Source organism: Desmodus rotundus, chromosome 9, assembly GCF_022682495.2.
Source record: "Desmodus rotundus isolate HL8 chromosome 9, HLdesRot8A.1, whole genome shotgun sequence".
Classification (NCBI taxonomy): domain Eukaryota; kingdom Metazoa; phylum Chordata; class Mammalia; order Chiroptera; family Phyllostomidae; genus Desmodus; species Desmodus rotundus.
In genome coordinates, this window is record NC_071395.1 from 25,928,689 (window position 1) to 25,944,245 (window position 15,557).

The 15,557-nt window shown below is 39.3% G+C and overlaps 1 protein-coding gene across 1 annotated transcript in view; it reads right to left on the minus strand.

The window, feature by feature from the left end:
* RXFP1 (relaxin family peptide receptor 1) overlaps positions 1 to 15,557 on the minus strand; it is a 114,294-nt gene that overhangs the window by 67,684 nt on the left and 31,053 nt on the right. The window contains exon 2 of the mRNA XM_053911205.1: positions 7,528 to 7,594. Within this exon, the coding sequence (XP_053767180.1) occupies positions 7,528 to 7,594 (67 nt within the window). The remainder of the gene's footprint in view (positions 1 to 7,527; positions 7,595 to 15,557) is intronic.

The window sequence follows — 15,557 nt, forward strand, 5'->3', positions numbered from 1 at the left end:
GAGGGAACTCTCACAAGAAACTGATGAAATTACTGTAAATGTTCATCTCTCTTCCTACCCTCCACCTTGACGTCTCAGAAGCTGCCCCTGAACCTAGATTCTGTTGGGCAGAAGGGGAAGAGAGTGGAATGGGTAAGAGTTCTTAAATTGATTTAGATTGTATTTTTTTTTTTAAAGCACCTGATTTTTTAAGCCTAGCTACTTTGAATTAGCAAATTTAAATGCCTGTTATTTTATGGAGGAGTCATGAGCTCTGAGTTAAGTCATACAAACATAAAATTTAATTTCTGTACACCTGAGATTTGTTTCCTAAAAATATAAAACCATTTTACTGTATACTATACCTGGTTTTCATCTACTTAATTTAATGATGGGGCAAACCTACTGAAGTGTGTGTAATAGTTCATAGCATTTCCCTCCACCCTCAAATTTCATGACAGAAATGTGGGCATTGCCTTTCAGACTTCCTCTCGGAAATCCTCTCCCACTCTGCTCTTTGATGAAAGAAATAAAAAGATAAAAACTGAGAGGTGAATTCTCCTGACAAAATCAGTGAGAATAGAACACAAACTTTGTGCCCAACAAGGCCGTGCAGCAGAGGGGCGTGTGGAGTCCAAAGTGCGTCAGCAGTGGGGGCTGCGTGATGGGGAAACAGGGGGCAGACAGGGTGACCACACAGCCCTGGGTCACAGAGAGAGATCTTGTGTGTGGCAAGTGTCAGAGGCTCTTGGGGACTGGAGAATGACAGAGAGGAGGAGAAGGCATGGAGCTTTAATAAGACTTGTGTAGATCAGTTATAATGGGCTATTATTTAAATCTTTTCAGAGGCATGAGCACTTTCTAGAGGAGTTTCTTTAAGTGTGAACCCCTTCTGGGACTGGATCGCATATACTGGCTTTGTAAGGGTTACACTAACATCATCACCGACACTGTATGTCTTCATTGGTCCCTTACCCTGCCTCTAGATTGTGGGCCGCTGGTGAGCTCACTGAAGTTTTCTGTTATCTCTGAAGCCTCGTTCTCTGTCAGCAAACATCAATTTTACTCAACACCAGTCAGCACAATTCTTTCTTTGATTCCTCCATACCACACTGCCTTGGTAAGTTCCATTCTTCTTGGTCAGTACCACATTCATTCTTCCTTCTTCATGTATCTATTTAGGCGTTCATTATAATTCTGTCACAGGCAAAATGTTGAGGGGATATAATAATGCTAAAGTGTTTGGCTTTGATCTATCTGTTCACATTTTAATTTAATAATTATACCAGTGTCTATTCATATCTAACCATCTTAGATTGTGAAAACCTGGAGGGAAGGGAATAAATCTATTTAATTTTTTTGTGCAGCTCCTCCTAGGTAATGACTATAACAGACCATAAAGATAATATTGAACCTGACATATATACTTGCATAGAAACTTTGAAAAAAAAAATGCCTAAGACTTAGCAGCACTACAAAAAGATTTGTATAGTTTTTTTTTCTTCATTAAAACTGATTTGATGGACACATGATTTGCAACATTATTTCAGGTCAACACTGGGGGTAAATGCTCAATTGCTGAGAAAAGTTATTGAATATCAACAAACAAACATAATCCTTCTTTCCAGGGAGCATAACTTGTGCTGTGAGCTAAAAGATCAGGGGGAAGGACTGCAATCAGAGGAGCAGAAAGAAACATCTAAATTTGCTTTAGCCAGACCAGCCACCTCTCTTGATCTCCACACAGAGGAGGTTAAATGGAGGTTAAGAAAACTTACCAGAAAGTTTGACTGATCACGTCCCCTTGTCTAAGTTTGAAATGTGTAAGAAAGCAGAAACATTTATAAACCAAGAAGCAGTTTTTGCAGTTTCCAACAAAGCAGGCACAATTAGGAATGTAAAAATGACAAGTCTTCTGGGCTATTGAAAATGAGTCAAACATTTCTAGCCTGCTCCAGGAAAAACCTATTAAAGTATCAAATGGCTGCAATGAGCAGAGGAATATGAGAGAAGAGGATGAAAAAAAGAGATAAGAATCAGAGGTTTTGTGAGTGAACATAACAGCAGCCTGAGTTGTGTTCTGTCTCAAGAAGCCAGTGCCTCATGCAGCTGGGAACTTAATCAGTTATTTTCATTAACTTATACTTGCAATATGGGGCCTGGATAAGAGCTTCCAAAAAAGCTTTATGGGATGGCTTATCTGATTTCTCTCAGTAGATCCAGGCACATACATTTATAGATTGTCTTCAAAATTTATCAATTCATTTGCATATCTTAACATGCAGCATTTCAATTTCTGTAAAGTAAGATTTAAATGGCCACAGCTACAGACACATGCAGGGTCATAATTTCCTTATTCTGTGAGGATCTGATGTTGGAACCATCTTACTAGATACTACAAAAATTAGCCAAAAGGTCTAGGATCCAGGGAACCACACAATGGGTGCGTAAGTGTGATCTGCATGTAGCATGCTTAATAGGCAACTATCCTCTATGAAAGCCCCAATTCATGAGGAGGTGAATATTGGGGACAAGAGGTAGGTAGAAGTAAGAATGCTGGTTGCAGGCTTTGGGACCAGGAGAGGAGAGTTTCTCTTTGGGTGCATTTTGTCAGGAGGTATAGTGAGACTAAGGGATGGGAGAGAGTGAGTGCTGGGGAGAAAGAGAAACTGGTTGATTAGAGTTGGAAGTCAATATCTGGGCCACTGGAGGTCCGGGAAGGATGTTCTCCTGGGAAAAGGAAAGGAGGCCTCACTTGGGACTGAACCGTCTGTGTGGGAGGGATGGAAAGGAGGGGAACTAAGCACAAAGCAGGATTAAAGCTTGAAGGAGGCGGGACAGTGGTCAGGGAGACTTTATAATGTCCACAAACCGACTTCATTTCAATGCCTGGAACAGAAGAGCAAAGAGAGTCTTATCTCACATGACAAATAAGAAATCAGGCTGGCGTCGTAATGGATAGTTTACTACCAGTGTGGGATTCATTCACTACCAAATCAGGAATTGTTAATACCTTGGCTTTACCCAGCAGCACAGATACCTTGCATTGCTTCTCTGAGCGTCCTGTCCATCCCCTTGAAGTTGGAAAACATGTTCATCCACCTGAGGAAACTGTGTGTGTGCTGAGGTGGGGAGAGCGGGAGGCGGGGAAAGAGCAAGTTTAGGGTGACTCTATTCCTTGTGAACAGTCTCAGCTGGGCCTCACCTCTGGCACCAGCCTCAGCATAGGCAGAGAGATGACGTGGTATTCTTTTTTGGGGGGAGGAATGGTTTGTGGATGAGGTTAAGTACCTAGGTATTTGGTGCCCAAGGTATTTTGGGGGTACCAAGAGAAAAGAAAGTATTTGTCTTGAAACTAGAAGCAGAGAGTTTCTGAGAGTCTACACATTACTCCTGAAAAATTGGCAAAGTTCATTCCACCGTCGCTTCATGGCATGCGATGGAAAGGGCTGTATCTTTAAAGATGGTTTAGTTGTCTGGGCAACAGCAAAGGAGCCTGGGCAGGTGAGGGAGAGGGACGGGAGAGAGTGAAACATCCACTGGGCCTTAGTCTACTTTGAGAGGTTTAAAAGCCCCTTTCATTGAAGTTCCTCTGGGCCTGACTGTAAGCACGGACTTGGGAAGGTGTAAGCAGAAACCCTTCCTCCCCGGACTGTTCTGTCCTGGATTGTGAGGATGAGATAAATGTGACCTACCAGGCACGTGGGAAGGGATTATACCAGTTTGGTGTGCTGGCAAAGCCTTTATCTTTGAGCCTAGGATTTTGGTAGGTAATATATTTATTTTTATAACCTCATTCTAGGTCCTTTCTATTTTAAGATGATGTTTTACCCTTCTGATATTTCCTGCCCTTCCCATCCTACATATGAAATGTGGAGACCACTTTTAAACGCGAGTAAAGGAGAGTAGAGCTGCAAATGAAAGGGAACCCAGGTAACCACCTCGTTTCTTCTCTGTACAAATAATGGCACTCCACTCTATAAGCTTCAAGTTTTCTCTGGACTCAGGAAAGTCTAATTTTGTGAAACCTAAATTTAAAAAGTGCTTGCTAGAAGATATGTCAGTGCCAGGACTGAAGGCAAAGACCAGGCGGTCTTGTGAGTATCCACTTGGAATCCAAGAGTGAGGACCTCATCAGCTGGGTCAGCCCTGCGCATAATGCTAAAGTGGACAGAGTTAGTATTTGAGCTCCTTCCTTTTCCTGTTTCCTCACTTGTTACTTTCCTATCCAAGGTGTTCATTGAAATGATTGTTTTTGCTTAATGGTACTATTTAATAATAAGTAAAGCAATTGCTGATAAGGATTTATGATATAACTCTTCCTGGGGAATGTTTTGTAACTTTTAACTTTGCAGTAATTCCAGACTACCAAAAAGTTGCAAAAATAGTGGAGAGGTTCCATATACCCTTTACCCAGCTTTTCCTAATGGAAACCTTACACAACCATGGTACATTTTCAAAACTAGGAAGTTAGTATTGGCATAATACAGCTAACTAGACTACAGACAGAGGAAGTTTTTTAAAATTCTGACCCAAGGATATATTTATTGATTCGAAAGAGACAGGAAGGGAGACAGAGAAAGAAACATCGATGTGAGAGAGAAACATTGATCAGCTGCCTCTTGCCCACACCCCGACTGGGGATTGAACCAGCAACCTAGGTATGTGCCCTGCCCAGGGATCGAAACCACAAACTTTTGGTGCATGAGATGACCCTCCAAACAGCTGAGTCACCCAGCCAGGGAGAGGAATTTTTTAAGAACGAATATTCCTCCAGGTTAAAAGGAAACCGTTTCTGATCTTACAGCGTCCCTCTCTGGTACGCCTGCCTCACTATTTGGTAATCCTAGATTTACTCCTGTCTGCCACTCTGCCCCTTCAGAGCAGGACGCACGCCATAGTCGCCCCTAAGTCCTATTGCTTGTCAGACTAACTGGAATGCCATGAGTATCTTTGGTTAAAAGGGCAACTAATAATTGCTTAAGTCTATTATGCACGGTATGTGTTTAAAGTCCTTTTATACACATTACTTCTACTGAGTATTTTCATGGTCTAGAGGAAAAAGCATAGACTTTGAAAGCATTCAGATCCTGGCATTTATTAGCTTGAGTCTTATGACAAGTTACTGAATGTCCTTGAACTTGCTTTCCTTCTGTGCTTATTGTATCTGCATCATAGCGCTGCTTTGAAGATTCAGGGAGGTAATTTATGTAATAAAAAAAGCAAACATGGGGATCTGGGAGGAAGATAGGGCAAAAGATTTTGTTGCTATTTTACAAAATAAGGCTCAGAGTGGATAAGTCATTGTCCAAAATCATAGAGCTAGTACATGATACTGCTGCTAAGCATCTTAGGTCAGCTGTCTTCCATGACAACTGTTCCCAGGCAACAGGAACGTGAGTTAACAAACAGTTACAAAAACAACAACCACCATGGGGCTACAGAGATTTAAGACTTTGTCCCCATGTCACGGTTGACTTCTGCCGTTTGTATAGGAAATCCTCTCTTAGGTGGGGTTGGGTAAACTAAAAGGTGAGTCATGCGTGTGGGTTACTATTTTGGGGGTCCCTGTCAAATGCCCCTCCATGCCACCCACCCAGCTGACACCAATAGAGCCAGGAGTCTTTCTTGCCAGCTCAGAATCAGCTGTTTATGTACTCATGCTCTGTACAAGGCATAGAAGGAAGGCTTAGAAGGGCTTGGAGCTCTCAACTATTCACATTGCAAAAAAAATCTTATTTATTTGTTTATTTTTAAGATTTTATTTAGTTATTTTTAGAGAGACGGAAAGAAAGGGAGAAAGAGAGGGAGAGAAACATCAATAGGTTGCTTTTCTCATTGGTTGCTTCTTGTACACGCTGTAACTGGGGATTGAACCCACAACCCAGGCATGTTCTCTGAACTTGGAATCGAACCTGCCACCTTTCATTTTGTGGGACAATGCCCAACCAATTGAACCACACTGGTCTTCGGGGATTAGAAAAACATTTCAAATCACAAGTACTTAAATTAAAAAAAGTTGGAGGGCTTTGACGTTATCATCACCATCATTATTAACTATTTTCTATTTCTGGTCATAAAAATAATTTTTACTAACAAAAGAGAACATGTAAGCCTGGAACTTTTTTACTTACCTGAAATGACTGGTAGCTCATTAGCCTAAGTTGCTTCTTAAACTTCCCTGAACATATTTTACATACATAACCTTGAATTTCTCATGCTGGTATGCCTATTTTGGAAGCATTCCTTTGGTTTATGTGATGTATTCATTTTATTGAAATGGAATAGGAGATGACAGAATATGTTATTGATTTATGAGAATGTTGGTGGCAAATCACAAAGACTCTGATAGCTTAAACACTGGGTTTATAATTAGAAACATTCAGTTTCTGTGGGGGGCTTCCAATTTGATCCCTCTTTCCTCAGTCACAAAATGGGAATGCCTGTAGTCAATATTAGAGGTGGAGAAAGATAGGAAAGAGAGTGTTTCTCTGGAATTCTGAGTAACTTTTTATTTGGATGCTCCCACCTTTGGCCATTAAAGTGAGAGGCACTAGAGGTCAGGAAGAGACAGAGAGAGACAGGATAAAAAGCCATTTGGTGTAGCACATGCCGTCAGAATTGGGAGAGTTTAGAATGAAATGTCCTCTGAGCTATTCCTCAATAGAATAGCTCATGTAAACAAACTTTTAAGAGATAGGGGAATAGAAACATGCTTATGAATTCTAAGTTTGTTAAACTGTAGCCATTTCTAGCATCATGAGGTATTAAAGCTACCCAGAAAGTTTTCTTTCTTGATTCACTTTGACTTTATCATCATTTATTACCCAAGAAACAAAAGCATTTTATTTCTATTTACATAATATAATATAACTAGGTTTTACTGAAGAATGACTCTTTCTTTGATTAAAAATATTCTGAAAAATAAACTATGGCACATACAGAGAAAGCAAAAATTGTCAATATACCAAAGGTAAAATGTCCATTGGGGCTCCTTGCATGTCTGAGTTTTTCATTGCTTTGTGCTTTCCCTTATTTTTCTTTTCAGGAGAAGTGAGAAACCTTGCAAATTAAAAAAGGAGTTTTAAGATTCTATACCCTCCCGGGGAGGCACACCTATGCAAGTCACAAAGGACTAGGGCACCAAGCATTACAATTACACAAAAACTGGAAAAAAATGTAAAGATTGCCCAGGATATTTCAGTGGGCATATTCTTTGAACCAAATATCTTTAAAGACTACTCCTCTTGAAATATTATTAAATTACTTATAAAATCCTCGTTAATATCAGTTAAACAAATTGGTTGTTATGAAGCATAGATTTATATAGCATGTTAATCCTGCCTGACTATTGACTCTGACAATATTTTCCAGTTTATAATAGAAATATCAGAAATGTATTAAGCATAATAATTCTGAAGCAAATTACAGTTTTGTCAGAAAAAGCGTTTTTATCTTAAAGGCATCAATGTCAGTAATGAACACCTGTACTTGTGATAATTTCATAAAGTACTAAGGTATAAGAAAGTAAATACTGAGCATACTTACAATATTTTCCAAAAATCAAGAGGTAGAAGAAGACAGGACCAGATGTCATCTCTTTCTTTCTGAGCAACTGATCAAGAAAAGTGGACACAATTTAATCTTAGTTTCTGCGCTGCTCTCATACAGCTCACAGTGGTAGTGTGCTATTTCTGTCTGCAATCTTAGCAGCTATAAAGCAGTCCTCTCTCCTTTCTTTCTCATTTCCTCTCCCTCTCGCCTTTTCTTTCTTCTCTTCTCCCTCCCTCTCTCTCACAGAATCTCTCTTCTTCCCACCCTCTTTCTCTAAAAGTCCTAATATCCTTCTTACCCCCGCCCCCTCCAGCCCGTACAACACACACACCCATCTGAACACAACGCTGAACAAGAAGGAAAAGTTTCACACAGGACATACAGGCTCTTCTTGACACTAAACATCTTGTTTCTATGTCCTGCGACGTCTACAAATGAGGGTGTGTTCAGACACTGACAAATGTTGGAAGTAATCAAAGTCACGCTACTGGAAAGAAATTGAGCTAGAGATATATTACAAACAAAAAATATATTTTTTCCCTCTATGACTTGAGACTAGAAAAAGAACAGAACAAAAAAAAACACGGCAAAATGTCTTTGTGAAATTAACTATAAGGCAAGAATTAAAGTGTAACTACATCAATGTTTTATGGTCTGTCTGAGTTTAGGCATTTGAATGATAAGATATTGTTTGAATAAATACAAGGGAATAAAAAGCAAATCTTAATTTTCTTGAGCTCATGAATTTTACCACTGTGCAGACCATGACCTGTCACTGGTTGAGAAGGAAAGCCTTACTGCTTTCAATCATAGTCTATTACTTTGGAGTTGTTAGTTGCTTACTCTTGGCTGAGCTTTGGCTTTCTGGAGTGAAATAGCCATCCAGCCACGTACCTGTGACCATCAGCGTAATGCATACTGAATGTCTGGCGTAGGACCTAGCATATAACAGGTGATTACTAAATGGCAGCCTTTCTATGATGATGATTTTTATTATTTTTCTCAGTGGGTAAAAGAGCATGCAGATGCAAACAGCATTTCCATGAAATGCATTTTCTTTTAACTAGGGTACATCATTCTTATTTTGAGAAATTTGTGAGGTTAATGGCTTCTCACCACTCTACATGTAGGATCTATTTAAAATACATGTCCTTATATCATTGATTTCAACATAAGAAGCCTATTTCTAAATGGTGGCTGAAAGGTTATATTAACACCGCTTTTCTTTTTTCCTGTGGAAGTAATTAATAGCGTGAAAAGAGAAATGATATAGAGGAATCTTCCCAAGTTCTTATTCATTTATCAGTAGATTTATCTCATGAAGATGCCATTCTTTTGGCAGAAATGTTTATGGTTAGCTGAATTTGAATGCTCATTTGATGTTTATAACAAGCATTCATTAAGTATTTTTATAATAATACTTGAAATGTTTTGAGTGGCTACTTTTTATTTATTTTAGAAATAGGGTTTCCTGGAAGGACACCTGTGGGACATGTTAAGGATGATATCTGAAGGGAAATGATTAAGAAGTTTCTCAGTAGCAAAGCTGAAAAACTTGCTTTGTGAATTTTATGTCATAAAGCAAACTATTGCTACAGAGTTTTAAAAGTAACCCTAATGCTATTTTGTTAGTTTTGAACATTTTTCCTGAACTGGTATCACAGATATATACAATTAGTGGACAAGTAGACAGGAAGTACTGTTTAACAATATCCGAAATCTGTCTGGAAAAAGTCCAGCCATTGTTAATATAACAAGAATGGTTTGCATGACATTGATGTAACCTGGCAGCCAAGGAGAGTGGACTGGAGTGTACATGTGTGAACAATGACAACTTGACTGTACTAGTCAGTGGGGGTGGTAGACACCAGTTGGGTGAGCATGTGTACTGTGTGGCACCCACATTCAAAATGACTGAGCGAGTAGAGCAATAAATCTGCATCAAATGGTGTGTTAAGGTTGAATATTCCTCTGGGGAAACTGGATGATTCAAAAGGCTGTAGCTCTGGTAGCTCGTGACTGGCAGCTTTATCACAGCAATGTGCCCTCTCATTCATCATGTCCTTGTGTAGAGATTTTTGGCAAAATATCAAATTACCCAGGTGACTCAGTTAGGCACCCTGTGACTTCTGGCTTTTCCCAAGACTAAAATCACATTTTAGGGAAGAGATTTCAGGCTGTTGATGAGATTCAGGAAAATATGATGGGGCACCTGATGGCAATTGGGAGAACTGCATGTGGTCCCAAGGTGCCTACTCTGAAGGGGACTGAGGCGTCATTGTTCTATGTACAATGTTTCTTATATCTTGTATCTTGTTCAATAAATATCTCTATTTTTCATAGCGCATGGTTGGATAATTTCTGAACGTGAAATTATTTTTAATCTCAAATTGTCAGTGCAAAACTTCAAAATAATTTCTCATTTCACTAAGACCAAATTAGATTTGCTAAAATATTTGTTTATTTAAAGAACAATTTTAGACTTTTTCTTAAGGATACCACTTCTTCCTTATTTTCAGCAAATACAGTCAACCTGGAATATTATTTTTATATAGGTATATTGGTGGAAGAAACCAAGGAGTGAATATAGAGTACTCCTACCTCAAGGAAGGGAGAAAGGGAGAGAAACATCAATGTGTGGTTGCCTCTTGCACGCCCCCTACTGGAGATCTGGTCTGCAACCCAGGCATGTGCCCTGACTGGGAATCAAACCAGCAACTCTTTGATTTGCAGGCCAGCACTCAATCCACTGAGCCACACCAGCCAGAGCAGACAAGAAGGTTTTTTAATAAATGATTTTTATTTTAAAATTATAGTTGACATACAATATTGCATTAGTTTCAGATGTACAACACAGTGATTAGACATTTATATATTAATAACTTCTGAAGTGACCATCCTGATAAATCAAGCACCTACCTGACACCAAAAACTGTTGTAAGAAAATTGTGTTGATTGTGAGGTGCGATCCTTTGCATTGCAGGATATTTAGCAGCACCGCTGGCCCCTACCCACTAGATGTCAATAGCACTCCCTAGTTGCGGTGATTGAAAAAATGTCTCCAGATTTTGGTAAATGACCCCTGGGGGGCAAACTTACTCCTGATTGAGAACAATGGCATTCTAACAAAAGACTTCCCAGAACAAGGTTAAAGTATTGATTTTTAACAAATAAGTAAAATAGAATCCTCCTAAGCCCTAACTGGGAAGCTCAGTTGGATGAAGCATCATCCCTATATTCCAAGGTTGCAGGTTTGATCCCCAGTCAAGTCACAAACAAGTGTCAACCTATGAGTGCATGATGGGTAGAATAATAAGTTAATTTTTTTTATCTCTTTCCCTTCCTCTGTCTCTAAAATCGACTAAAAAAAAAGAGTTAATTCTTCTCACCTAAAATTTGAATTAAAGTGTTTTCTCATTTTCTGGTCCTGCAGTTTAAAGACATATATTAAAGAGTTTAAAACACAAACAGATGCAGAAAACTGTAACTGAACAGCAATAAAAAAATGTTTAATAATAAAAAAATTAAAAAAAACCCAGATGGTACATGTTTCCAGCCTTCTCTCCCTCCTCACATTGTTCAATTGTAAACTTGCACTCTGGGCCTGATAGAATCTGTGATGTCATTGCTTCTGTTTGGCTGAGTACCTTGGGATTCCTACCCTAGATTTGGTGCTGACTCTGGCTAATAGAGCTCGACACCTTTTCTTATCTTGGAACCTCTTTTAAAAAACCTTGTTGAGGCTCTCTGAATAACAACAAAACCTTGTATTTGAAAATTATTTCTTCAGATAATCTAGTGAGTCAAGCCAGACAAGCATTAATAACCAGTCTGCACTATCTAGATTCAAGTTTGTAATCTTGTGATTTTTCCTTCCCACTACCACTGAAACACACTACTATGTTCTTCAGTATCATATTTTAAAATTAGATAATGGCACTTAAGGGCTCATGTTCATGCTTCTGAACCTACTTGCTACCATCATTTTCAACAGTAGACATAGCTGTTTTATTATATGTTTGTTTGTTTACAGACCTGGGAAAATCTCAGCAAAAGAGGTTGGTAAAACCTTTGTCAGAGTCTCATGATGTAGAGATATACATAAATTAAACTAGTTCATAAATTAAGAATCAGGGCAATTTAAGAGCTAAAATGCAGGCTGTCAAATGATTCATCCTATGGATTCATTTCTAATTGGCAGCTGTCAGTCAGGCAACAGTCTGGAGATACTCATCATCTCTAAGTCACACCAGGTGACGATGTTGGTTGTCTCAATTTAGCACTAATTAAACAATTCTTAAGTGAAATGACTCCTTGGGAATATCAAGAAAATATGCAACTAGAACATAGCAATAAATAAGTACAGGTATTTCATAAGCAATTTTATATAAAATCTAAACAATTTCATCCTAGGTAGATGTGATCAGAAGCTATTATATTATTTTTAGCAGAAAATCACCATTAAATGGTCAACCGAGTCCCTTGGGGATTCATATGTTGCCTTTGAGGGGTATAACAGAGAAAACAGAATTGTGATTCTCTGCAAAATTCATGGTGTGAAGATGAAGACAGGGTTAACAAGCTTAATTCTACTTATATGTCTGTCTGTCTGTCTGTCTATCTATCTATCTATCTATCTATCTATCTATCATCTATCTCTCTAATCATGTTATGCAGTAAAACCAGTTGACTGTATTTGTTAAGTGCAAGCTATAAGCTTAGTATTATTAACTTCGCTGTACTTAGTTTTCTCACACTACTGTAATGGAACACATTCAAGTTTCAGGCTCACCCTATGTAGATTGAGTCTACCTAGTTCCAGGCTGGCACTCTACAAAGAGTAATATAGTCAGTAGATGGAACAAGTGGATGGGATCTGGAAACTAAATTTGCTGCTGCGTGTCTGTCAACCTGTGAGCTCTCTGAGGGGCCATCTTCCCTCCTTCTTTCCCCACAAGCTGCATGCTCAGTCACTACAGTTAGGCCTCAGCTCCTTCAGATTGCACTTCAGCTCCCCTGCTGCACTAGCAGCCTTGCCTCCCCAGCCCACTGGCCTATGATTTAATGTGCTAGTCACTCCATGGGGTCAACCCTACAGGAGATTTAGTGCTCTTAACCTTAGCCTCACAAACCTAGTGTTCTCCCCTTAGGCACTATGGATCTGCTGATGATGCCTCCACACAGCTCACTTGAGACCACCTGATTTATGCAAGGGACATCTACATATTGGAAGGAAGAATAAACTAGAAAAGTAAATGTGTCTTTTTCTGGTAGTACCAGTAGACAATGGGGAGTTCCAGTCCCAGTTTTGCCACTGATTACACATGCAAGCTCTGATAAGTCACTTACACATTCCAGTCCTCAGCTGCCTCATTGTAAAACAAATAGTTGATCTTCCAGACGCATTATAACTCTATCATTGTATGAAATATAATACTCTGCTTCAAAGTAATTTAAAAATTAGTATGGAGAGAGAATGGATGCATATGAATTACTTAAACGAACTCTCTCAGTGAATACAAATCCATGCCGTGAACAAAATGTAGTAAAAGAGATAGGAGAGGCCATCGAAGAGACGGGTATAGAATACTGGGCTGGGATCCACCACGGGAGGTATTTTTAGGGAAGAAAATCTGTGTGGAGAGTGTGAAAGACAGAGGAGGTCATGGATTGACAGAGAGTAACAGAAACAACGTGGCACAAGTGAGTGCCAAAGGTAAGCACGTGCCCTAGCAGGTCGGGAATAGCGTAGGCCAGGAAATAAAAATCAATGGTAATGGAGAGCGATGGGATCATCAGTTGTTGGGGAATGTCAGACATTAGCTTGATTAGTTTTTATAAAATTGATAATAATTTCTGAGCGATGAGTTGATATAATCAAAAGGACGCTAATGCAAAAAGCCCCATCTCATGACCACGTGCTGTACAAGATGAGAAAGAGCAGAGACTGGGGAGAGGAGGAGTTGTGTAACCGCTATAAGTCAGCGATAGGGGTCTGGTATTACTACAAAGGCTTGCCAGCACCAGCCATTGCCAGAGGAACAGGATCTTAATCATGGCTAATCATGAACACACTTCGACTTTAATACAGGGATGCCTAAAAGAAAGACAATGCAAGCCACACAGGCAATTTAAACTTTTCTAGTGGCCACATTTAAAAATTAAAAAGAAACAGGCAAGATTAATTTTAAGAATACATTTTACTTAATATACCCGAAATCTAAAAATTATTAATGAGATATCTAATCCTTTACTGTCCTTGCAATCTGGCATGTATAATATTTTGCCCATGCGCAGCGCATCTCAGTTCGGACCTAGCCACATTTCAAGTGCCCGGTAGCCAGAATACGCGACAGTGCAGCTGGAGAATGGTGCGAGAGGCTTCTTTAAGATCCTGTCAGGTTGCATTTTACTATACTGAAATCGATAATAGGAGAGGAAACATATAAAGATTTATAGTTCTTTAGTAATTTTTAGATCTGTTGATCAAACAAAAGGGATTCTTTCATAATTAAGTAGGATTTTAATGAACAACAATGGTCACAACATGAGGTTACCAAACTCAATTTTGTTGAGTAAAAAAATGCCACTCATGCAGGAAAAAGGTAACGTGGCCAACTGCACACTGGCTCTTAAAGATGCTATTTGCAGCTATGCACATGCTGTCTGCTCATACCTCATGGACTCACTTCAACGTGGTAAGGGAAGTGCAAACCACCCCCTGGCTGGAAGGAGGGGAGCAGAACTATGTTGATGAACAGCTCTAGTGACAACTTCAATGTGCCTTTCTGATCACCTGTAGGAATAACATGCTACTATCTTTTCCAAGGGAGACATTTCAGAAGTTATATCTCTTACTATGACAATCCACTTCCCATTTTTGCATTAGTCAGGACTCACTGGGGTGCTAGTGACAGAAATCCGGCACAGCTGAGGTCAAGTCTCTCGGTCCCTTTGTTTTGGTCTCTGTCCCAGTTTCTGTCTCTCTCTGCCGTTCTATTTTGTTTCTCCTTCTCTGCTTTATTACTTTAGGCAGACTGTCTCTATATGGTTGACATAATGGCTGTTATTAATCTCTGGTTCTTATCTTTTCACTTCCATGACACTCAAAGCAAGGAAACATCTCCTAGTCTAATTAAAGAACTATTGGTGCAGGTGTCTGATTTCACGTTACACATTTGGCCCTGAACTAAGCATTGTGCCTAGGGGAACAGGGTCTAATAATTATCTGAGACTAGATTATGTATTTGTCATGATGATTAGAAGTTCATACAGGATACATTGTCAGCAAACGGAGAAGGGGCAGGATTGGTAAGATAGTCAGTCCACAGTCTATCACAATCCAGAAGTTCACTGTGACAGTAAGTACAAAAGGAAATAGTAGCAAGGCTGAAAATGCCTAGGCGATGCACAGCACTGGTGAGCATTTGTAGGAGGAGAATGGGGTAGTGAACAGGGGTGAGACTGAGGAAAGGACAGATTGGCAAAGGGAGAGACAGCTGGTGACTAAATGGATCATTAACTAATGGAAGTTGAATGAGAATATTGTTGGGCTTCATACATTGGTGTACAGTGAACTTATGAAAAGCATGAAAAGTAATTGCTATTATCACAATAGACAAAATAAATGCAGATATTAAAAAGCAAAAATACAGGGTCTGGCACAAATAATGCCTCTTTATTATTACAAAATCTTTTATTACAAAATCATCAGCATGGAATTCTGTAACATAGCAATATCACACTCAAGCACACCCTATAGCATTTTAGGTGAAATGTTCAAATTAAAACTCTAAGTTACTACATCCATATTATTACCCTCCCAACCACACTGCAGCAGGCCTTACTTCTGCCAGACCCTGCATAATCACGAAATTATTGTTTTGCCATGTGGGGACAGATCGATTTTGTCATGTTACTCCCCTGCTGGTGGGATAACACTCTTCAGCCTGTGCTATGGAAAAGAGAAGGTGTTGGAACAAGAAATCCTAGTTGTGAAAACAAAAATATGTTTCTGTCTCTCA